This window comes from Myxine glutinosa, chromosome 2, assembly GCF_964187855.1.
Source record: "Myxine glutinosa chromosome 2, kmMyxGlut1.1, whole genome shotgun sequence".
Classification (NCBI taxonomy): domain Eukaryota; kingdom Metazoa; phylum Chordata; class Myxini; order Myxiniformes; family Myxinidae; genus Myxine; species Myxine glutinosa.
The window spans coordinates 127602486-127626061 of record NC_136262.1 but is presented as its reverse complement, the minus strand read 5'-3'; the positions used below and the strand labels follow the sequence as shown (position 1 = coordinate 127626061).

General features: G+C 43.2%; 1 protein-coding gene across 5 annotated transcripts in view; it reads right to left on the bottom strand.

Annotated features, from left to right (window-relative positions):
- The window catches only part of LOC137421285 (receptor-type tyrosine-protein phosphatase delta), a 638902-nt gene that overhangs the window by 33353 nt on the left and 581973 nt on the right, over positions 1-23576 (bottom strand). For all 5 annotated transcript variants that reach the window (XM_078771624.1, XM_068107181.2, XM_068107180.2 and 2 more), the window contains 3 exons: positions 12218-12487; positions 11678-12012; positions 10327-10606 (listed from right to left, as the gene is read on the bottom strand). In XM_078771624.1, the coding sequence (XP_078627750.1) occupies positions 10327-10606; positions 11678-12012; positions 12218-12487 (885 nt within the window). The remainder of the gene's footprint in view (positions 1-10326; positions 10607-11677; positions 12013-12217; positions 12488-23576) is intronic.

Genomic DNA, 23576 nt, shown 5'->3' with positions numbered 1-23576 from the left:
GATTTGTTTGTTTGATAAATGTTAGCTCTTTCACGAGCCTCGACTCTGTATACAAAAAAAAAACCAAAAAAAAAAAACCACATAATTTAAAACACTTAAGCACCATGTAATTCAAAACACCTCACCGCCACGTAATTCAAAACACCTCAGCACCACGTGATTCAAAACACCTCACCAGCATCGTTATTAAAAACACTTCACAACCATGGAAACAAAAGTTTGAGGGAGTAGTTCAGTGACAACACAGACACTGCGCAGATATGTTGACATATAGATGGATGACTGCACCTGAGTTGCCATGGTTTAAACTACAGGTTCTCAAAGTGGTCCCTACCGCCCCCCAGTGGGCGCTGGGAACTTTCAGGGCAGCGATCGAGAGTCCACGGGCGGTAGGGGGGCGCTGGCAATGATTTGGGGGGCACTGGCGATTTAGAGGGGCAGCGGCGATTTGTAGCGCTCATTGGGCTTCCTGCAGTCTGAACAGGTTACCCGGCGCCATTCGGCAAATTGGCCATCCAATCAACGACCACATCCTTTCCCCCTTCGCATGGTTTTTATGATCACATATTCGCTGATGTCGTGTAGGTATTTTCTTGTCCATACATGCTCACGCAACAAACATGATAGTGTATGACACCAGCGAAATACCATTGGCCGCCAATGCGGCCAATAGTACTACACTAATTTTTGTCACGTGGTGCCATTTCAACCATTCAGCTTGCAAGAATCTTTTTATGCGGGATATAATACACTCTATTCGTGCTGGATTATTCAACGTGCCTGGTTCAACTTTATAGCCTGGCCTTGCCAGCACAGACATTGGGCAAGGTATGAACAGTCAGTGTTAGCGCTGGTGTTAGTCTTTCGACATTTTGGCGTGTCGATTTCGTTTTTCAAAAAAGCTTCACATCCGGTCGGCTTCAAAGAAAAAGTGTCGTCAGTATTCCGTTGAATACATCAAGTATGGATTCATTCAATTCATTCCAGTTACCGATGTGTTTGTTGTGTGGTATCATGCTGTCCAATGAAGCAATGAAACCATCTCGACTGAGCGAGCACCTGAGTAAAAAGCACAGTGATAAGGCTCGCGCAGAGGTCAGCTATTTCCAATCGCTGAAAGAGAAATTTGAGAAGCGATCCACGGTAACGACGATGTTCAAAGCCAGTCAAAAGCTCGTGGATAAAGGACTGGAAGCGTCGTATAAGCTGTCATTGCTCATCGCCAGATCTGGAAAACCGTATTCAATCGGCGAACAGTTGATCAAACCGGCTGTTGGGGAAGTGATAAAAACCGTTATGGGCCAGGATCCGAATCCAGTTCTCTCGTCGATTGTGCTCAGCAATGATTCCGTGGCCAGGCGGATTGATGAAATGTCACAGATGTAGAAGATACGCTGTGCAGTGAGCTGAGAAGCACACACTTCGCCATCCAGCTGGATGAGTCCACTTTGCGTGACAGTGAAGCTCTGTTACTCTGCTACGTTCACTTCATCCGTGATTAGGAAATGGTGGAAGAAATGTTGTTTGCCCGCTCTCTCCAGACCGATACGAAGGGTTCTTCCATCTTCCAAACGTTGGAGAAGTACTTTACTGATAAGAACATACCGATGGAGAACATTCTCGCTTGCGCGACAGGCGGGGCACCAGCGATGGTTGGTCGCCAGCGTGGTATTATTGCGCTTCTGAATAACCAGGTACCGTCCGTGTTTGCCATTCACTGTGTCGTGTACCGCCAGCATCTTGTAGCAAAAGCTCTCAGCACCAGACTTCATACATCACTCCAAACAGTAATCAAAGCAGTGAGTAAAAGCAAGGTGTCGTCTCTGCATGATCGGCTGTTTCGTCAGCTTTGCCAGGAGAACGATGAGGCATTCGAGCGGCTCCTGTTGCACACCGAAGTTCGATGGTTGTCCAAAGGCGCTTGTTTGACCCGTTTCCTCAACAGTGGTCGAGTTTCTGTCGGAAATTGATACGGAGCTATCGGAGAAAGTGAATGCGATTGAGCATGATGTGGCTTACCTCACGGACATATTCAGTATACTGAATGATGTCAACAAACAACTCCAGGGTGACCATATGATGCTGATTAAAGCAAAGAAAGTGATCGGCGCATTCCTAACCAAGGGGACCCTGCACAGGGAAACCCTCGGCCGCAGAGATATGTACCACTTTCCCCGGTTGGCAAAGGAACCTGGTTTCTGATGAAGAGCTGCTCGTTTATTGCAATCACTTTGAGAAGATTCGTGGAGATATGGAGCAGCGTTTAAGAGACATGCTAGAACTGTCGGTGCCAGCATGGGTGATCAACCCATTCAAATGTGACATTCAAGATGTGAAGCGCGAATTACAGGACGAAATTATCAACTTCCACAATGATGATGAGGCGAAGGCAAGATTCTCGCAGCAAGAATACGGCAAATTCTGGATTCTGGAGCGATTCTGGATTCATACCCCGCAATGTGGACAGAGGCAGAACTGCTGCTGATGGCGTTCCCCACATCATACCTCGTTGAAAGAGGGTTCAGCGCCGTGATGGTGCTGCTGACCAAGTATCGAAACCGCCTTGACATTACCAAGAGGGGCGATCTGCATCTCTACCTCACTGAGATGGAGCCAGAGGTTCGTAATCTCGCAGCGAGTCACCAGGCCCACCCTGCACACTAACGGTATTTGGGCCTGTGATAACAGATTCCCAGTTTGCCTCACCTGGACCGGTTCTGCTGAAACATTGTAGGTCGTGCAAAATAAAATAAAAAGTAAAGTAAAATAAAGTAAAATATTATTCAGAAAATATTTGGCTTCTGTTATTTTTGCTTCCTATCTACATAAATTCTGGGTGTCCGACCACGAACGATAGGACAATGGGGGCATTGGGCCGGTCCAAGAGGGCAGAAGGGGCCGGTAGTCCAAACAAGTTTGAGAACCACTGGTTTAAACCAATCATAATACAAACAATTATTTTGCACAAATGTACTTGTAATATACGTGATATTACATTATATAATCAATTGAAGTTGAAGATTTAAGCTGAATATTTTTTTTATGGGACTCGAGTTGTGTCTTTCTGCCTCACACACAGTGTTAGCGGCTGACACCACTTACTTGCAGTGGTGGTTCTGTTTTCCACAGGCTCAGCCTACTGTAAGCTGCAGTTTATGCCAGAAGTACCTTTTTAACTCTTAAAAAGTGTATATTTACAGGAATTTGAATGTTTGCTAGAAAGCCATGTTTAATTGAAATCATTAAGTTATTTTTGATGTCCTTCAAAAATATTGTAATAAATTAAAAAAAATACTTTTGGTGAATCTCGCTGTCATTCTAATTTGTCCCTTGGATAAATCGAACTGTTCAGACAACAGTTCTCATCATTGGTGTCTATTCCCGAGTGAACAGACCCAAGGGGTTAACATTGGTTGACATCCTTGCAAATTTGTTCTCTCAGAACAAAAGGTATTCATAACATGTTATCAAGTTCAGGCCTCTGGCTCACAACAGAATTCTATTTTTAAGATCCAGATGCCACACAATGAGCTCAAAATATGACAACAGGTGAAGAACGAGAATACAACTGGCTGATGTTATATTATTTCAGATCTGCAACCAATGCTTCAGTGGTTGCTCTCACATTTTGTAGGCATCCCTTGGTTGTTCCTGGGTTGTTCCTTGGCCAAAAAAAGACAATAACAAACAGGAAATGGCAGTTCTGGCTTGGTACGTCATTGTGAAGTCAGGACTTCCGAATGTTGAGACTTTTGTTGGCAAATAATCCTAAAACTCCTCAGATAAAGAAGTTATCACAGGATCTCGTGTGTGTTTGACATCATCTAAGTATTAGCATAACAGGTTAGTCTCTTTAGCAGTCCCTGTATCGAAGGACACAGTAGAATACGAATCTCTGTGAAGGCTCATGTCGGTCTCAAAATGGATTTCATCAACAGAAACTTGATAAGTGTGTTCACTGCTCAGAAAATGAAGTGCAACTGACGTTTTGAGCATTAGCTCTTCATCAGGGCAAAAGAGACTGTGTTTTGGTCTGATGAAAGGCGAACGCTACAACATCAGCCACATCTCCTTTTTATGGCAGAAAACCTACTCATCAATTGTTAGTTGATAAAATCCATTCCCAACTGAGTATACCTCCCCAGTAAATCTGGGATCCTAGGTTCATTTCCTTCTGCTGTGCTGATTTGTCCAATGTCTCCTAATGTGCTTATAATTTATTCTTCAGCCCTAGACACTTGAAAATACCACTCTAATGAAGGTGCTTATTATTCAGGATTTACGAGTACAAGGAAAAGGATTCTCATTTTGTTTATATTTTGATTTCAAGTAACACAAGAGATTAATCCGTGGGTAGAGAAAGGGATTACAGATCCCCCACTCCTACGACTCACCATCCTTGTCCTTCACAGAAAAAGAAAACATTTTAATTACCTTTATTAAACCGTTCACAAAATTGTGTTACAGCTCATAGATTATGGCAAGAGACATCCAATTACAGTATTGCTACACAGCTATGGTGCGAGAACCCAGTATTTTTGACCTTTCACAAATGTTTTTAAAGCACGTTGGAGGCATCTGCCTGGAAACACTTTCCATTTTGTTGGAAGGACAAACCTTTAAAAGAAATGAAGGCAGAGACGGGGGAAAATGGTCTATTGGAAGGGTCTGGAATGAGGTCACACCTCACCACCACGTAATTAAAATAATCTTATATACTCTTTTTTTTTTGGACTTTGCATTTGAAAAACTAGAACGCCACTCGGTAGAGCACGTACCTCTGTCAGGCTGACCAGTTTATGTTTTGTATCCCACTGATAGGCCAGATCTGCATCTGGATTTGAATCAAAATCAAATTGACTTGTTGTTGTCACCCACCCAACTCATACCCTAAGTTTCATCCAAATCCGTCCAAACCTTTTTGAGATATCGTGCTATGTATCATTTTTGGCCCGGATCCAGTTTCGGACCTTCACCAAAATATAATCAATTCGTCCTTGTCACACAACCTGTCCACCAAGTATCTGTATTGGAAACTACAGCAACAAGTACAAAGGTGAAATTCTTTTTTTTCTAAACAGAATAAAACTTGAAAAAAAACAGGATAAACTTGTTAAAAAAAGAGGATAAACTTGATAAAAAAGAAGGTATTTATAAATTAACCAATGAGTGAGTAATGAACCTTATTCAGACTTGCCTAGTCAATCTTTGTTACTTCTTTAGCATCTAAGATGCATGAAGGGGCTTGTGAGCATTGTATATCATGATAAGGGCAATAAGATAAATCAGTGTACCTTTGCATGTCCAAGGAGGACACCGAGTGACAACAGACAAAACGTTGTGTTCACTTTAAACTGTTTAAAGTTAAACAAGAATGAACTTTAAAAACAAATCACATGAAATGGGTTGACCTGTCTCATCTTCCCATCTCAACAAGTGACTCATGTTGGCAGGTAACGCAACCACATGTGCTTGTCTCCTAATGTCCTTGTGTTTCATGATTGAAGCACCTTGATGTCTACCCATGTGTATATGTCTTGAAAAAATAGAAACATCACAGAGTCAACTGTAAATCCGAGATAGATTAGAGCTTGGTTGCTTAATGATCTGATTTAGCAAAAGTGTTTATGATGAAAGAAAAACTATACAACAACAACAACAGGCATTTAAGGCCATTTTCCCTGCAAGAGCGGGGGTTAGCCTTGCGGTCCCCATGACAACAATTATGACATTATTATGACAATTATGACATTATTATTATGACATGAAAGAAAAACTATGATCACACGTATTAATTTACAGGCTTTGAAATTTTATGCAAGTTTCACTTTTGCCAGAGATTTCAGCGAAATTGATAATTAGGAAACTGGACTATGTGTGCCGATCAATCATAATAATAATGGAGAGAGTTTTGCATACACAAGATAAGGTTCATGGAAGAGCAAGGTGACATAAGGTACAAAGTCAAAGCAATGAAAGTGAGGCAGTGTTCCCACAGTCAGACACAATAAGCAAGGGAATGAATGCAGAGGAAATGAGGAGAGAAGAATGGAGGAAACAAACTGGCAATGAACAGGGTTGGGTTTGGTAAGGGTTTATGGGGGTAATGAAGATCATGTGTAATGAATGGGGTAGTGGTACAGTTCCTGTGTGAAGTCTTGGAGGCAATAGTTGGAAACAAGCGTTACGCCTAGGTCCCCCGTCGGTGAAGTGATGTGAGTTGACAAAGTGGAGGACGCAAGGTGGCCATCTTGGATTTTGACGTGGTGACCCAATTTTCAATAGCGTTCTTCCTCATGCCTAGATACACCCACACCAGATTAGAAGTTGGTACTTGGCTTATTTTTCAAGATATTCTGCTCACAAGGTTCAGACATACATGGCGGCGGCCATCTTGGATTTTGACGTGGCGATGCAATTTTCAACAGCGTTCTTCCTCATGCCTAGATACACCCACACCAGATTAGAAGTTGGTACTTGGCTTATTTTTCAAGATATTCTGCTCACAAGGTTCAGACATACATGGCGGCGGCCATCTTGGATTTTGACGTGGCGACCCAATTTTCAATAGCGTTCTTCCTTTCAGCGTAGATATACCCACACACCAGATTAGAAGTTAGTAGTTCGTTTATTTTTCAAGATATTTCGCTCACAAGGTTCAGACATATATATGGTGGCGGCCATCTTGGATTTTTATGTGGCGACCCAATTTTCAATAGCGTTCTTCCTTATGCCGAGATACACCCACACACCAGATTAGAAGTTGGTACTTCGCTTATTTTTCAAGATATTCTGCTCACAAGGTTCAGACATACATGGCGGCAGCCATCTTGGATTTTGACGTGGGTTGCACCCACACACCAAATTAGAATTCGGTCTTTCGCTTACGCACGCACGTATGCACGCACACACGCACGGACGGACGCACGCACGCACGGACGGACGCACACACGGACGGAGGGGAAAACCATAGTCCCCCTTTCGCTCAGCGGTGCGATGGGGGACAATAACAGCTTCTAGAAGACAGTTGTATAATCGGGAGAAACTACAAACAAAGTTTTTGAGCTGTCCAGGCAGTCAGTGCATGGTGATTTTGGAAGTTTAACTAGCAGAGAGTTACTGAAAGAGCTTGCGTGTCCGAGGGTTTGTGGGGAGAGTCTGAGGGATGAGAGAGCAGAAGGAGCTCTTCCGGAGGAGAGGTGGTAGCAAAACAGAGCAACCTGGTGGCTTTGGTGGTTACAGTGCATTCAGGAAGTATTCAGACCCCTTCACTTTTTTCACATTTTGTTATGTTGCAGCCTTATGCTGAAATCGTTTAAATTCATTTTTTCCCTCATCAATCTACACTCAATACCCCATAATGACAAAGAGAAAACAGGGTTTTGGAAAGTTTTGCAAATTTATTAAAAAGAAAAAACTGAAATATCACATTGACATAAGTATTCATACCCTTTGCTATGACACTTGAAATTTAGCTCAGGTGCCTCCCATTTCTCTTCATCATCTTTAAGATGTTTCTACACTTTTATTCGAGTCCACCTGTGATAAATTCAATTGATTGGACATGATTTGGAAAGGCACACACCTGTCTATATAAGGTCTCACAGCTGACAATGCATATCAGAGCAAAAACCAAGACATGAGGTCGAAGGAACTGCCTGCAGAGCTCAGAGACAGGATTGTGTCGAGGCACAGATCTGGGGAGGTCTACAAAAAAATTCTCTGCTGCATTGAAGGTTCCCAAGAGCACAGTGGCCTCAGTAATTCTTAAATGGAAGAAGTTTGGAACAACCAGGACTCTTCCTAGAGCTGGCCGCCCGGCCAAACTGACCAATCGGGGGAGAAGGGCCTTGGTAAGAGAGGTGACCAAGAACCCGATGATCACTCTGGCTGAGCTCCAGAGATCCTGTGTGGAGATGGGAGAAACTTCCAGAAGGACAACCATCACTGCAACACTCCACCGATCTGGGCTTTATGGCAGAGTGGCCAGACGGAAGCCTCTCCTCAGTGAAAGACACATGAAAGCCTGCTTGGAGTTTGCAAAAAAGCACCTAAAGGACTCTCAGACTGTGAGAAACAAGATTCTGTGGTCTGATGAAACCAGGATTGAACTGTTTGGCCTCAATTCTAAGCGTCATGCGTGGAGGAAATCAGGCACCGCTCATCACCTGACCAATACCATCCCAACTGTGAAGCATGGTGGTCGCAGCATCATGCTGCGGGGGTGTTTTTCAGCAGCAGGGACTGGGGGACTGGTCAGGGTTGAGGGAACAATGAACGGAGCAAAGTACAGAGATATCCTTAATGAAAAGCTGAAACAGAGCGCTCAGGACCTCAGACTGGGCCGAAGGTTCACCTTCCAACAGGACAATGACCCTAAGCACACAGCCAAGTCAACGCAGGAGTGGCTTAGGGACAACCCTGTGAAGGTCCTTGAGTGGCCCAGCCAGAGCCCTGACTTGAACCCAATCGAACATCTCTGGAGAGACCTGAAAATGGTTGTCCACCGACGGTCCCCATCCAACCTGACAGAGCTTGAGAGGATCTGCAGAGAAGAATGGCAGAAAATCCCCAAATCCAGGTGTGCAAAGCTTGTCGCGTCATACCCAAGAAGACTCGAGGCTGTAATCGCTACCAAAGGTGCTTCAACTAAGTACCGAGTTAAGGGTCTGAATACTTATGTCAATGTGATATTTCAGTTTTTTCTTTTTAATAAATTTGCAAAACTTTCTAAAATCCTATTTTCTCTTTGTCATTTTGGTGTATTGAGTGTAGATTGATGAGGAAAAAAAATGAATTTAAACGATTTCAGCATAAGGATGCAACATAACAAAATGTGAAAAAAGTGAAGGGGTCTGAATACTTTCTGAATGCACTGTATTATGGAACAAATGTTGCTTTACTTTTGTTAAAATTATTTTGGCTCAAAGCACCTTTGCTTCCTGGTAGGAATTTTATCATGGAATTTCAGGATGCACTTTCTGGATTTTTAAGTGAAAAGTCAATAAAAAGCAAGCATGAGGTAACTTCTACCAGGATCACAACTGCAGTCTCTCATCGTCTCCATTGTAAAAACTATAGCGGACACTCCCACACTCCAGGCGGGGGTACCCTTCTCGGCCCACCTGAGGTGGGCATTGTGCTACGGCACAGTCTTGGAAATGCATTTTATAATTTGGTCAGATGTTGATTTATAATCAGTTGATTTTGGAAATAAATTTTATTGGTCACAACATATCATCTATCTATAATTCCAGCAATCTCTGTGTGTATGTTTGTATGTTTGTATGTTTGTATGTTTGTATGTTTGTATGTATGTTTGTCTGTGACCGCTGTTTCTCGACAACTACCGGTCCGATATACTTGAAACTTGCCAGGTATATTGCTGGGGACCCGAGGATGTGCCTTTTCAAGGTTTGAAATTAATCGGACAAGCAGTTACCGAGCTATGTCCAAAAAACGATTCAACCAATCAGAGAGCAGCGAGCTATCACGTGTGCCGAACGTGGCGAACAGACTCTGCCTCGGACGGCACATTTGAGAGCGTATTCATTTATTTCACGTTTGCAAACTATGTTGGCGCTATGTTGGCGTTAAACTATGTTTTAAAACTAATAAAAACTAATTTGCGATTCATCGTAACTGCGATATACGACCTTCCGGAGCTCCCGTGAGAGCGTGCGCCATTACGGATAGTAATTCAATTAAAAACATAAAAACATTGTCCCAATTCAGTCAGAGCGAAGGGCGTTGTTTTAAGCGAAGAGCGTTTTATTTTTCCCCTTAAATTCAGTCGCCGGACGGTGAAAGCTTTTTTTTGGGGGCAGCTACTGGCAGCGACGTACGGCCAATCACAGGACACGTTGTTGTGTCGACGTGCCGTGTTGTTTTCCCTCGCGGTTTGGAATGTTTTTCCTTTTCATTTCTTTTCTCTTCCTTACGGAAGTACGGGCATTTCCTTAAATTTGCGATTCTTTCGCTTTCCTGCGCGTTTGGGCACGCTATGGCGATTTCTTTACCAAACTCCGAAGCCGTTCGCTTTGGACCAAACCATTTCATGTAAATAGAGGGGGGGGATTGTCACCGTACTCGCAAGCCGTTCGCTTTGGACCAAACCATTTCATGTAAATAGAGGGGGGGGATATAATTTTAGATATAGATATAGTACGGGCATGCCCTAGTATTCATAAAAGAAAAGAAGATGATTTGCAATACCGGCTACCACCAAAGGTTGCGATATTTCCACCACATGTCGTTTTTGGAGTTCCCGTGACATCCTTGATTGTTTGTTCCATTATACTAAGATTCCATCAAAACATGACTCACCTCCAAGGTTTGCATGGATGAACTGCTCCTTTGACAACGGTCCCCCTCCAACGGCAGTCGCAGCCTGTACACGAATAGCATACTCCAAACTGGGTGTCAGGCCTGTCAACGTGGCAACGAGGCTGTCGTGTACAGAGTGGTGCTGCCAGGTGATTGGCATTGACCCCCTGCCTTGGCTGGATGCAACACCATAGTGCACGTGATAGCTGCGTATTCTCCCATTGCGTTCTTGTGGTGGGTCCCAGCGGATAAGCATTGCGGTTGAACTCAACATCCTGGCCTGAAAAACAACACAGCAGAAAAGGAGAGCAATTGGAGAATAATTATATCTATAAAAAATGGCATACAGACAGCGTTTGTACTATTTTGTCAGCAAGTGTCATTTGAACTTTAAAGTCTCGGTTCTTTGCTTCAGTTGTCTGCTGAATGCACGATCTCTACAAACCTAAGTCAGCCAATAGAAAACATAAATAACAGCCTGAGCTGTTCATAATTGTTTCAATGATAAACTCTATCAAACGGCCAGATAAACAAGAAGAAAAAGACATAAAATGTCATAGCCGCCTGGTTTGGTAATTTTGCTGTACGGAGTTAAAAGCCATCAGTCAGCCATCTTTGATCAGATCACAATATAAAGTGAGGTGCACGTGTATGCCGTCATGCACTGTGCTTGTGCCAAGTTTGAACAAAATCGGTTCATGCATGTTCAAGAAAAGGTTGGGGACATATTTAAGTAACAAAATGGCTGCCAGTCGGCCATCTTTGACCTAATCTTGAAAGAAAATGACATGGATGTGTAAGCCCTCATTCTTTACCTGTGTGCCAAGTATGAACAAGATCGGTAAATACATGTCCGATAAATGGTCGAGGACGTGTTCAATATCGGTTTTTTTTTTACAACTAAAATGGCCGCCAGTCTACAAGTCAGCCATCTTTGATTATATCGAAAAATAAAGTGAGTTGCATATGTATGTCATCATGTACTGTGCTTGTGCCAGGTTTGAACATAATCGGCTCATGCATGTTCAGGAAATGGTTGGAGACATGTTTAAGTAACAAAATGGCCGCCAGTCTACCAGCCGGCCATCTTTGATCGCATCGCGAAACAAATTGATGGGCACATGCATTCCATCATGTATCGTCTTTGTGCCAAGTATGAACAAAATCTGTCGATACATCCCCGAGATATGGTTGTGGATGCACAGACGTACGGACGCATGTAAGGAAGGCCGAGACCCCATCCATAAGCCCATGTTTCGGACCAAGTCAAATGGGGGCTAATAACTCCAAAATTGCACAGCTACTCAGTTCTCTGGTTACCACCAGCACACATCCATCCTTTCGCTCATACCCGGACATTCCTTGGTGGCGATGAGGGGGCTTGCTCGCCCGTACGTGTCACCACAGCATCGCTGATCATTCCCCGGCCCACATTGTTGACCGCAGCAACACGAATCTCATACTCTGAAAATGGTGACAAACCTCCCACAGTGTAGCGTGTGGTTGTGACACCATCTATCTCATGGTATGGATGCTCACTGGGACGGCCATCGACATTGGGCAAGTGAGAGCGGTACAGCAACACGTAGTATGCCACAGGTTCGACATTTCCAGAGTCCCAAGTGAGTGTGATACTTGTTGCTGTAGTTTCCGATACAGTTGGCTTCGAAGGAGGGTGGGGTAGAGCTGGAGGATTCAAGAAAACAAAGATATGAAGAACAAGGATGAAAAGGTGTTAACACAACAAAAATCGTGAGTATAAGTGTGATTCAGTGGACTTGTGAGAACGCACTAGCTGAAGAACCGGAAACCGGAAACGTCAAGATAATGTAGAACATAAAAGTTATAAATTATAATCGTTCACTTACCCAAAAGCTCTGCAATCTCTCACCTTTGACGGTGACCTGCGCCGTCGCTTCCACAACACCAAGTGCAGACATAGCCACACACGTATAGTTGGCAGACTCGGCAACATCGTGAAGCTCTAGGACACTTTTCCCCACCGGCATGTCAGCCTCAGGTGCAAAGTCCTCAGCCCCGAGGACCCATTTGACGTAGGGCATTGGTGATCCCACCGCAACACACGTCACATTCACGCTTCCTCCTGGAATCACCTCGACACCCGCAGGCGGCACCGAAAACCACGGAGGCACGCGGCGCACTTTTGGGGACAAGTTGGATTGTGGGAGGAATCATGTGGGTCGAGGAAAATATGGGACATGAAAACAAGAGTGGGAAACAAAGGGGAATGGAATACGGTTCATTAGAACATGTATGGCCACGTGGATAGAGATTAAATCACCAATTGCATCAAAAATAGGTTCCAGAACTCTGACCACGGTAATTACAAACGTTTCACTGCATGTTAAAGATATCGCTACAAGCACAATTTAGAGGATTTGTTACAAAGTGAAGAGTTTGAACACTGCAGAGGGAAGAACCAAGACATTCAGGATAAGTAGACAGATGATGAAGGAGAGAAAGGAAGTACTAGTTTGCTTGAAGAGAAAGGATGGACGGTATCATTGTACCTTTACCTTGTTCAAGCTGAAAGGTGACCCACTACTCCCATCATACAGAGGAGATTTCCGTCTTCCTCTCCTCTTCCTTCTCTTTCAGGCAGTCAGTAAGCTGAAATAATTCCTCAAATCTATTGGTCCTGCACTGTGTGGTGGGTGGCTCACAGTCATGACACTGATGGGTACCTGTGAAGCTGGGTTGCTTGTCCACAACAACAACATGCATTTTAAGGCCATTTTCCCTGCTAGAGCGGGGGTTAGCCTTGCGGTCCCCATGACAATCTTCTCCATTTTGCCCTATTTTCTGCATCTCTCCTTGTTAACCCCCTTGCCCGCATTTCTTCTTCCACCATCTTTAGCCAAGTCTTTCTCGGTCTTCCCCGTCCTCTACTTCCTTCTACATTCATTTCCATCACTCTTCTCAACCAGTCACTTTCATCCTTCCTCAACACATGACCAAACCATCTCAACCTGTTCCTCTTCACAGCATCAATCACAGGCTCTATTCCCATCATCTTTCGCAATTCATCATTTGTCTTCCTCTCTCTCAACGATACTCCGCACATCCACCGAACCATTAGCATTTCCACCCTTTGTTGCTGCTCTACGTTCATTACCCATGTCTCAATCCCATAAAAAAAACTTCTTGTTGCTTGGCTGAACTTTTGAAACCCTAGCGTTGTTTAAACCGATTGTTTTTGTAACTGACTTTGGAATAGTCTCAAAAAAATCTGTCACAGAACTGAAACAAGAAACGATGGCTTCATACGATGAGGTCCGTTGTCTTTTTTTTTTCTTTTTTCTTTTTTGTATACAGAATCGAGGCTCGTGAAAGAGCTAACATTTATCAAACAAACAAATCAAACAAACAAGCAAACAAAGTATATAAAAAGAGGAGCGGTAGACAAGATGGGGAGAGAAGGGGAGGAAGCACACAAACACAACATTTGAGAGCAGGGACATCGGGAGATGTGTGGGAGGGAGAGGGCTTGGGGGGAGGCAGGATAGGTATAAAACGCAAGGACACCAAGGACTTCCAGGAAAGAAGTTGGTTTTTCAAAAAAGTGGATTTGGGGTGAAATTAGCGGGGGTAGAAAAGATCAAGGTTTTGGATTGGGGAAGATAAGAGATGGTGGTGAACAGCTGTTTTAAAGACCTGGAGGGAGGAGTGGGATTGAAGAGAGCGAGGGAGTTTGTTCCAGAGGCGGGAGAAAAGAGGAATGAAAGAGTGAAGGTGAGCAGAGAGCCTAGAATTTGGCAGTTTAACCATAAGAGGGTTGCAGGCAGATCTTGTGCGACCTGTAGGAATATTTGGGGGACAGAGCCCAGAGAGAGCTGGGGGAGCAAGGCCGGAGAGGATTCGGTAGAAGACGGAAAGACCACCAACCTGCCTGCGGTGAGTAAGTGAAAGGCCCTCGGAGATAGCTTCATCGCGGGAGATTCCAATGATTCTGAACGCTTTGGTTTCAACAGCGTGAAGACGAGCGAGGTGTGAGGCAGGAGCACCAGCCTAGAGGGGAGAGCAGTACTCAATTGAGCTGCGGATGAAAGCCTTGTATGTGGTGAGGAGCTCAGGTGTGCCAAGGAAGGACTTCGCACGACGGAGGATGCCCAGTCGGCGACTGGCTTTGGAGGCCAGCTTGGAAATGTGGTTTTCCTAGGAAAGATCATGGCAGATAGTGAGACCCAAAAGCTTGAGTGACAGAACTTCTTGGAGAGGATTACTCAGAAAGTAGATGGGAGGGTTGTCCAGTCGGTCTTTTCGGAGAGACATCGTAAGAGTGTGAGATTTGTCAGGATTGAAAGACATGTTCCACTCGTTTGACCAGTCTGTGATTTTGTCCAGGTCTGCAGAGCGTGAGGAGGCTGCAGACTGCCGATCTGAGGGATGAGGAATGGAGCGGCAGAGAGTGGAGTCGTCAGCAAAGAGATGGAGAGGATTTTCAAGAGAGTCAGAGAGATCATTGATGAAGACCAGAAAAAGCACAGGGCCCAGAACACTGCCTTGGGGAACTCCAGCCTGAACAGGAAGAGGAGATGAGAGAAACCCATTCAGGGCCACACGTTGACTACGACGAGAGAGGACGTCCGCCAGCCATGCGTGGAGATTTCCATGGATACCAAAGGAGGAGAGTTTGGTGAGCAGAGCGGAGTGCCAGACCGTACCGTGTCTTCTTTAGTTTTGTTGCTTTCAGTACTGGGAGAAGATGTTGGAAGATTGAAAGATAAAAGGGAAGAAGATATCTTTGCAAAGGTGACACAATGCAGTTTCCGTTCAGACTTTTCTGCCAATCTTCAGGATGCACTTTGTCAGTGTGAAAGTTACATACTCACAAAATAAGGAAGGAAAAAGTAATATAAAGCAAAGATTCAAACAAATCAAGTGCTGAAGCCTCTACTAATATGAAAGAAATTCCTTCAACTTGTCTTTTTGTTTTAATATGAGTTCCCTCACAAGGAACATAAATGCAGAAGTCCATTAGGCCCATCAAGGCATGGACTATGCTTGCCAAACATGGTTGTTTGTCCATGATCTGTCCTTTTTACATGCTGAGAGTCAAGCAAGAAAGTGGTATGTACCATTCCTAAAGACTTTGGTATGACTGAAATAGGGTTTCAACCACCAACAGCCCAGGCTCACAGCTGGATGCTCGAATGATTAAGACTCTACTGCCAATGTACTCAGTCGTGTCATACAAGAACAGGTCCTGATTTTGCCCCATATGCTTGTTGTTGGATGGGCACATGGGACAAAATAAGGATCTGGTTCCATGAGTACCTGACGATAAGAAGTCATTCTTACGCTCCTCACCTTTAACTATCAAAGGTGTACTGCAGCACCTTTTCTTCCTCCAGTTGCTAAGGCTCGTGGAAGAGCTGTCAAATTCACAAATTGCACACTCAAATGCAGACAGAGACAGCAGACAACACATGGCTTGACATCATACAAACAGAGACACTGACATTGGGGGAAGTAGCTTCCCAGAAATCACTGGGTGCCAGAGGTGAAAATTTTTCGCAGCAGTTCACTTTCCGCAGTCACCAGTGCAATTTTAGGGAAAGCTCCCACCATAGCCCCACCATTTTATTGTGATGCCAATCCATGGGGTTTCTCCATGCTCTATCCTCTAAATACTTGGCATCAAGTGTGGAAGCAGCAAGTACACCATTTCTAAAGTCAATAGTATGATTGGCTAGGGTTAAGTTTGAACCACCGACCTCTCAGACTCAAAGCGGATACTATACCCACAACACCACTGAGTTTGGTCAATGTGCCTATTCAATAAAATTAAGTTCGATTTCCATGTCAAGAGTGTCACACGCGACAAGAGAAAGATCGGCATCAACTTGGCAGTGGACATAACTGGGTACCACTGACTTGTTACAATGGAACGATGTTCAAAAGCGTGCTGAAAAAGAACCTGTGGCAGATTCCAGAGAAGAGTGAAGCTGCCATTTTCCTGATTGAACAAGGTATGACACAGCTGAGCTCAAAACGTGGTTTTCATGGAAAATTGTAGCAACACAGTTGTGTTTCACATTTGCACAGAATGGTGAACACTAATATTGTAGATCTCCCAATCCAGTTCTTTTCATTTTAATCAATGGACTGGTTAATTGAAAAAAGGAATATTTAAATAACTAAAGGGCGGAGGAGAAGGGGAGAGAGAAGAGTGGATAGAAGGGAAATTGATGGGGCCTACCAGGATGTGGAGGGTGTAAAATTCCACCATTTTGCAATTCCACCATTACGTAGATGGAACCAATTAAAAAAACAAAAAACAATTCCGATAGCTGCAATCAATGGGACAAAATGAAGAGCTGGATGAAAGATTGGGAATAATTAATAAGAACACTTAATGGGTGTAAAAAACGAGAAGACAAGGATGAAGGGTGGTGAATGAAGTGGTAAATATGTTTTAAAAAACCTAAAGGGTCAAGAAGATGGTCATGGAGTGTAGAAAATGCAAGAATGATGGAAAGATGAATAAAGCCCTCGGTTGAACCTCCTGATCCCACACGTCAAACAAAATTACCGTCCGAGTGAGCGAAACTGAACGGGATGGTGTTTTTGTGCACACACATGTTTGAACGATAACGATAGGTCAGGGAAAGGTTGAGAAACACTCAAAAGCAGGTTAACCACCCACCTTTTCCCATATCGCAAACTAAAACCTCACAGACAATTGGGGAAGGGGTGAGAATCCAACTTGATGTTGTGCAATTGAGGTGGGGTTGGCCTGTTTGTGTTCCCTTCTGAAGCAATGGCTCATGATTCTTGGAACTCCGGTTAAAATCCCATATATTATACCATATACATTGTCCTCTTACGTTGTAATTAGCATTGTTACTAACGTCTTAGTCCTGCAATTGAATTATGTGCAAGCTCCTCCATGAGCCTTAGAGGCCTGGTTTTGGCTTAGCCGTTAGGGTGCCGGCTTGGGATCCTGGGATCCTGGGTTCGAATCCTGGTCGATCGCTGAATTAACACCAGGGGGGTTGACTCAGCCTGTCATCCTTCCGAGGTCAGGTCGGCAAATTGAGTACCAGCTCACTGGTAATTCCCTGTGTGTCGCAAGAGGCGACAAACAGGGTTGGCGGCAGGAAGGGCATCCGGCCATAAAACATTGCTTCAAAAAGGATACCATGGTGCCCAAAAAAGGCCAACCCCTGCACTGTGGGGAAAAATGGCCTCTAAAGGTGGTTATTCTCCTCCATGACCCTTAGATCAATGTATTAAATAGAAAAGCCTGGATGTAATATTCTTCCTAAATCAGTACCTTTTAGCTCATCTCCCATAGTTTTCATGAGGGATGTTGTTGTGGGTGTCATCATTGCATCAATCGGGGATAATCCTCACGTCTGGCAGAAGATACTACTCGGCAGTTCAATGTTGATTCGCTTAATCACTGCAATAACAGCATCCAGAGTCATTTGGTGGAGCTGTTTGCCACATTTTCCTTACGGTTACAGGATTGTCACGAGTTTTGGTCAAAATTCCCAAAAGGGCAATTCAAAGGTGTTGGTGAAGTTACCCAATTAATTAATGGTTGCTGTTCATAGCATTTGACATGTAAAGTTCACAGGTGGCATGTAAAGAGCCTGGGAGCGTGGAATTATTTACAGGGTAGGAGGAGCTGCTGAACCAGACACCAACCAGATAGCAAACGGTGTAAGCCGATGTCATTGCATATCCAAGAAGAGCAGATCACGTCTTACTAAGGCTGCGTACGTGTACACGGAAAAATATAAACATTTACAAACATCTGTAAATGAGTACAACGTTCGTTGCTAATATATACTGTGAAAGGAGCCCGCCTCTAAATCCAGTCTCCACCCATCCATCTGTCAGTTCAGGGCGTGGCTTATGCCACCAGCCTATCACATCAGTTTCCTCCGGCGCTGGGCGGGGTGAAGAGATGTTGGCCATGCAAATATTTTAAAATTGGCCGCCATGTTTATAGATGTTTTTTCATTCACGATTACGTATTAGTGCCTGCATTCATTAGCCTTTAAGTTACTTTGACTTGAATCGAAAATTCATGCCTTTTAAATAGAGCCTGAAGGAAATGTGAAATAAACAGTCGTCCAGAATGCCGGTCTAGCAAGATAAGCGGTGTATAATAATAAGCACACATCTGCTATGCTGCTTTTAAAAGAAAATACATTATTTTAAAATTTTCTTTTTGTACGTCTTTATTCTTTCTCAGTAAATCATTCTTCACTCTTTCTCATGACGGATTAGTCAGTTAAAGCTGCAAAATAAATGGATTGTAACTACAACATTTACCGGTTGTTGTTGTTGTTGTTGTTGTTTAACACAACGTAATTACTCTTGGAGAAATATTTCAGTTAAGTTGGACTAAATGTTTTTTTGTAGTGACTTGGTAGATTTTAACGTTTACGTGTACACGACCAACAAACGGAACGTGTACATGTTTAGCAAAATACATGGATATAGGCACAGGCCTAGGCCTACTTGCCACCCACAGTTTAAGCAGGGATTTTGGAAATTGGGTACGATAACTCATCTACTCCAAGCAAAAGACACCGTAAGATCTTTAATGTCTCCCAATAACCAGTGATGGCAGACGGGTCCTACAGTTTACCATCCTGCCGACGGATGGCACACATTGTTACCTAGCCTTGCACATGAAACACCAGGATGACAGTTTATAGCTGGGTCGAGATTCAAGCCCAGGCTAGACATCTTCGAGGCGAATGTGCGTGCCTCAAGGCCATCCTGCCAGCCCCACTTATCATTTAAAAATACACCATTTGGTGTCTGTCTGATGATTTTTTTTGACCGCGATACATTCCATTGTTACTTATCCAATCTCAACAAAACTTGACAGGATGACGAAGGGTTACATAATGAAGGTTGTAGCGCATTCATTTGCCCCTCCCCCTCCCCCAAGGGGGTTTTCTCCCCCAATCTGGTTTTCCCCACCATTGTTGTCAATGGGGTTGCGTGTTGAGGTGTATATCCATGTTAAGTTAGCTTTATCATGGCGTTTTTCCAAGGCCGCTACTAATAACAAAACTAACGATAATAGCGTAATATTAATGTTATTACAAAACAATATTAAGACTAATAATGTCCCACGTCCCCAAGTGGTTTATCCTCTTTGAACAAACGTCGAGTCAATGTTTATGTTATAAATCCGTGCAAGTCACGAAAGAAACAAGTGAATCCTCTTGGATTGCGCTGAGGTTCGGGCATGGAATTTCGAGCCTCGATCATGGTTCGAGCCTCGATCTTGTATACAAAAATAATAATAATAATAATAAGAACCTTGGGCCGAATCTCGTGCTTCACCAGTGCGCGTGCGCGAATTTACGTCACATCGGCAGCGGCGAGAAGGGGTTCCCCAACACGAACCAATCAGGAACTGCCACGTCACACTTATATGATCTCAGAATTCCTGTGACAGGAATTCGCGTTACACTGGCTGGAAGTCATTCGCTAGAGGCGCTTCCTCAGCGCTAATAAGCACTACCATTACTACTATTATACTAAGGGTAATGAGACCTCATTTGTCCTGTATAAATTTGTGTCCTGTATAAATATCGTTTCATCTGCAACTACTGTCTTCCTGCGAAGGCTGTTTGCCTTTTAGGTTTCCACACCGTGTTCCGTGTACCTTTCAAAAGATGCCTAACTTGGCCATCTGGCCTATAAATAAATAAGTACTCATCATACATTCTACCGCCATTCGGTGCAGCGAGAGGCGATTTCCACCTGCGACAAGAGAATATGTCACGGAGGCCTGTTTTCAATTTGCCCTGGAAAAAATAAATCTTCCATTATCTCATTATAATGTTCACATTGCATTTGTGAAGATAAAAAGAATTCTGCTTCAAACTGAAGAGGACACTGCAATGGGGATATGTTAGAAACAGTTCTACAAGGTTTGCAAAAGGATAATTGACAAGAAGAGCTTCGACTGAAAGTTTTGTTTTTTTGCCAAAACATTTGTTTTTTGGGTTTGTTTTGACAAAAAGACAAAGCATTTTGTAGAATATTTCAGCAAACTCTGATGAAAGTCAACCTTAAAGAATGGTGCAAATGGAAGTCTTAAGTACAAAAGCTTCTGATGGGATTTGAATTTTTTTTTCTTGACAGATGTGTAATGAATGTGATAGATCGTTAATGGAGATTTTTTTTTGCATTGCATATTTAAACCAAACGCTCATTGCACATCCCTCAGTTGAATTGGAGGCGGTGTTTTTACAAATGATCATAGTGAGTGAATTAGCTTAAAGTGCATTTCTATAAAAGAGAATGATCTCTCCATAAATCATCGAGAACAGCAACTCCTGAGGGGGTGGAAGGGAGGTATAGGGTTAGATTATAATGGCAAATGCTTCAAGGTAGCCTGCATGAATGAGACAATAAGATGAAGAAGAAGAAGAAGTAGAGGAAGAAGAGTAGGAGAGTGAGAGCCAAAGACATTTCGGAAAATTGGTGTTGGAACACACCTGGACGTAGTTCTGAAGGGCAGCACCAAAGAGAAGGCATGAGGGCAGAAGATGACAATAGTTCAAGGGTCAAACAGAGCATTTTAAAGAAAAAATAGAAAGCATCTGAAAATGCAAACCTCGTCCGCGTCCACTTTTTATTCTGACTTTTCGTCCACATGCTGAACATTACAAAAACAGCTTTAAAAAGAAATACAAATAGATTGACAATTTAAGAGGACCTTGACCTTTGACCTCAAAACAATCGGCTTCTAACGTTTTATTGGTGAACCAATTCAATGACCCGATATGCATACCCTGCTCAAATTTGAAGTCAAATGGATGAAAATTGAAGATTTTATGCAACCTTGATCTTTGGATCTAAAAAACTGTTTCTAGCTTTTGATTGGTGAACCAATTGAGTGAATCAATATGCAAATATACAGACAGTTGTAAAACAATACTAGGTAATATGTTATCTATTATATAATACAGTCGTGGCCAAAAATATTGCCACCCTTGCACTTTTTTTCAAATAATGTCCTGTCACCCGACGGTTAAGACCACTGGGTGACGAATGACCGATTGTTTTTATTCCCGAGGCAGCAGCCCGAAAATTGCAATGTGGCTCCAGCTCCCCCCGAAAAGCACCACAGTCCAACAATGCCCCCCTCCTCCAACGTTGCAAATGCTCCACAAAGCTCCGGTCTCCTCATAAGCACACCCAAGACAAAACCAACTCCACAGCCAGAGACAAAAGCCAGCCCGAGAGAGACAAAAGACCCAGAGAGAGAGACTCTTCGTCCTCCTGGTGCTCAAACCTTCTCGCTCTGACATCACCCCGACCAATGGCCGAGCTCCATTAAAACACCCCATGTCCTCTCGACCAATGACAAAGATCGGAGTGTGGCCTGTCGCTTATGATCCTTTGGGAGGCGGGGTTTCATTGTCGATTGAGAATGTTCGGCTTCTGTTGGCAATTATGCTGGTTATGGTTGGTTAATGGACAGTTGTTGCTATTGTTGTTGTTGTACGAGAGTTTTTATAGCCGGCCTTGTTATACTTGTAAAAACATAGGGAAAAACCACCGAGGGCAATCACCTACTGGGGGAGAACTAATGTTAACCCCGAACAAATTACCATAGTTTCACCCCTCATGTGAAGACACGTAAACAACCTTAAGCTCCAGTTTCCCTACTTAAATACATCGAGATGTCTCCTATGCATCCACGGTCCTATTATTAGGCTAATGGTGTTTGTCTGTCTGTCTGTCTGTCAGTCCCACCCAGAAACTTGCAAATGCTCCTGGAAGAGAAAAAAAAAGATAATATAAATGTTGCTTCAAATTAATCCAATCCTACGGGGAAATTATCTTTTTTCAGTCAAGTTTTTTTAACCCGGGTGGTGTATAAGCAATAGACCAATGCATTGATCGCTCCCAGTTTTATTTTGTCTTCGCTGTTAAGAAATATATAACCTCCCATATTTGAGCTTTTTCAACCAGTGCAGGAATTAAAAGCTTCCTTTTTTTCCCTTTTTTATCATGTGGTATTTTTACCACGGGCATCTGCTCGTAATATCAAATACCACTGTCAAGCACCATAAAGGCTTTATGTTCATAACCAATTATGTAACTTCAAATGAGTTCAACATGTCACTTTGTAAAAATTAACCAAAGATGAGCATTTTTAGAAATATTTCCAACAAACATGCTCGCTGTAACACGCTGTGATGTTGACAGGTTGTTCAAATGCAAGACAGCAGGACCTGCAAATCTGTGCTCAGTATTTTAAGACGTCAAGTGGCCAGAGGGACAGGTTGACAAGGAAAACAGAAAATTATCCTCCAGACAGGAAAATGCAAAAACAAAACAAAAAAAAACTAGAACGGCACTTGGTAATGCGCATCCCTCCGCTAGGCTGAACAGTTTGTTTTGTATCTTACTGATCGGCCGCATCTGGATTCGGACCTGAACCAAAATCTAATCGGCTTGTTCTTGCTACCTAACCAACTCATCCACCTAGTTTAGTCATAACTCGTCCATAACTTTTTAAAATATCATGTTACATATCGCTTTTCGCCTGATCTCTCAACGGTGAAGAATCACTTGAAAAATTAAATAATTCTCGTATCCAAATCCATGTTCAGATCTTCACCAAAATCAAATTGATTAGTCCTTGTCACACACCCAACCGGCCCACCAGGTTTCGTGCAAATCCATCCATAATTTTTTGAGATATCCTGCTTTGTACCGATTTTGGCCCTACGTCCCTATGGTGAAGAATCACTTATAAAAGTCTAGTAGCCGGATCCGAATCTGGATCTTCACCAAAATCTAATCATTTCGTCTTTGTCACACACACTATCACTCTGCCAAATTTTGTCCAAATCCGTCCACAACTTTTTGAGATATCCTGTTCACAGACAGACAGACAAACAGACAAACAGACAGGGGTGAAAACATAACCTCCATCCACCTTCAATGGCGGAGGTAATAAAAAAAAAATGGCAAAGATCTTTTGAAATAGGTTGCGTCGACTGCATGAAGTGTAACACCACCGAGGTTTGTGCAGGCGGGTTTTGAAACCCCACAAAGGTTTAAACCTGAGTCTACTGTCAATCTTTATACACCAGTTTGAGGGTATAGCAGTGTGGGATGTTTGACAAAAGGGACCATTCCACCAAGGTACAATTCAGAGAAAGATATAATTTGACAAAGGGGTCAATGGAAATGATGTAATCGAGTGCAACATCTCAAACTACAACAGT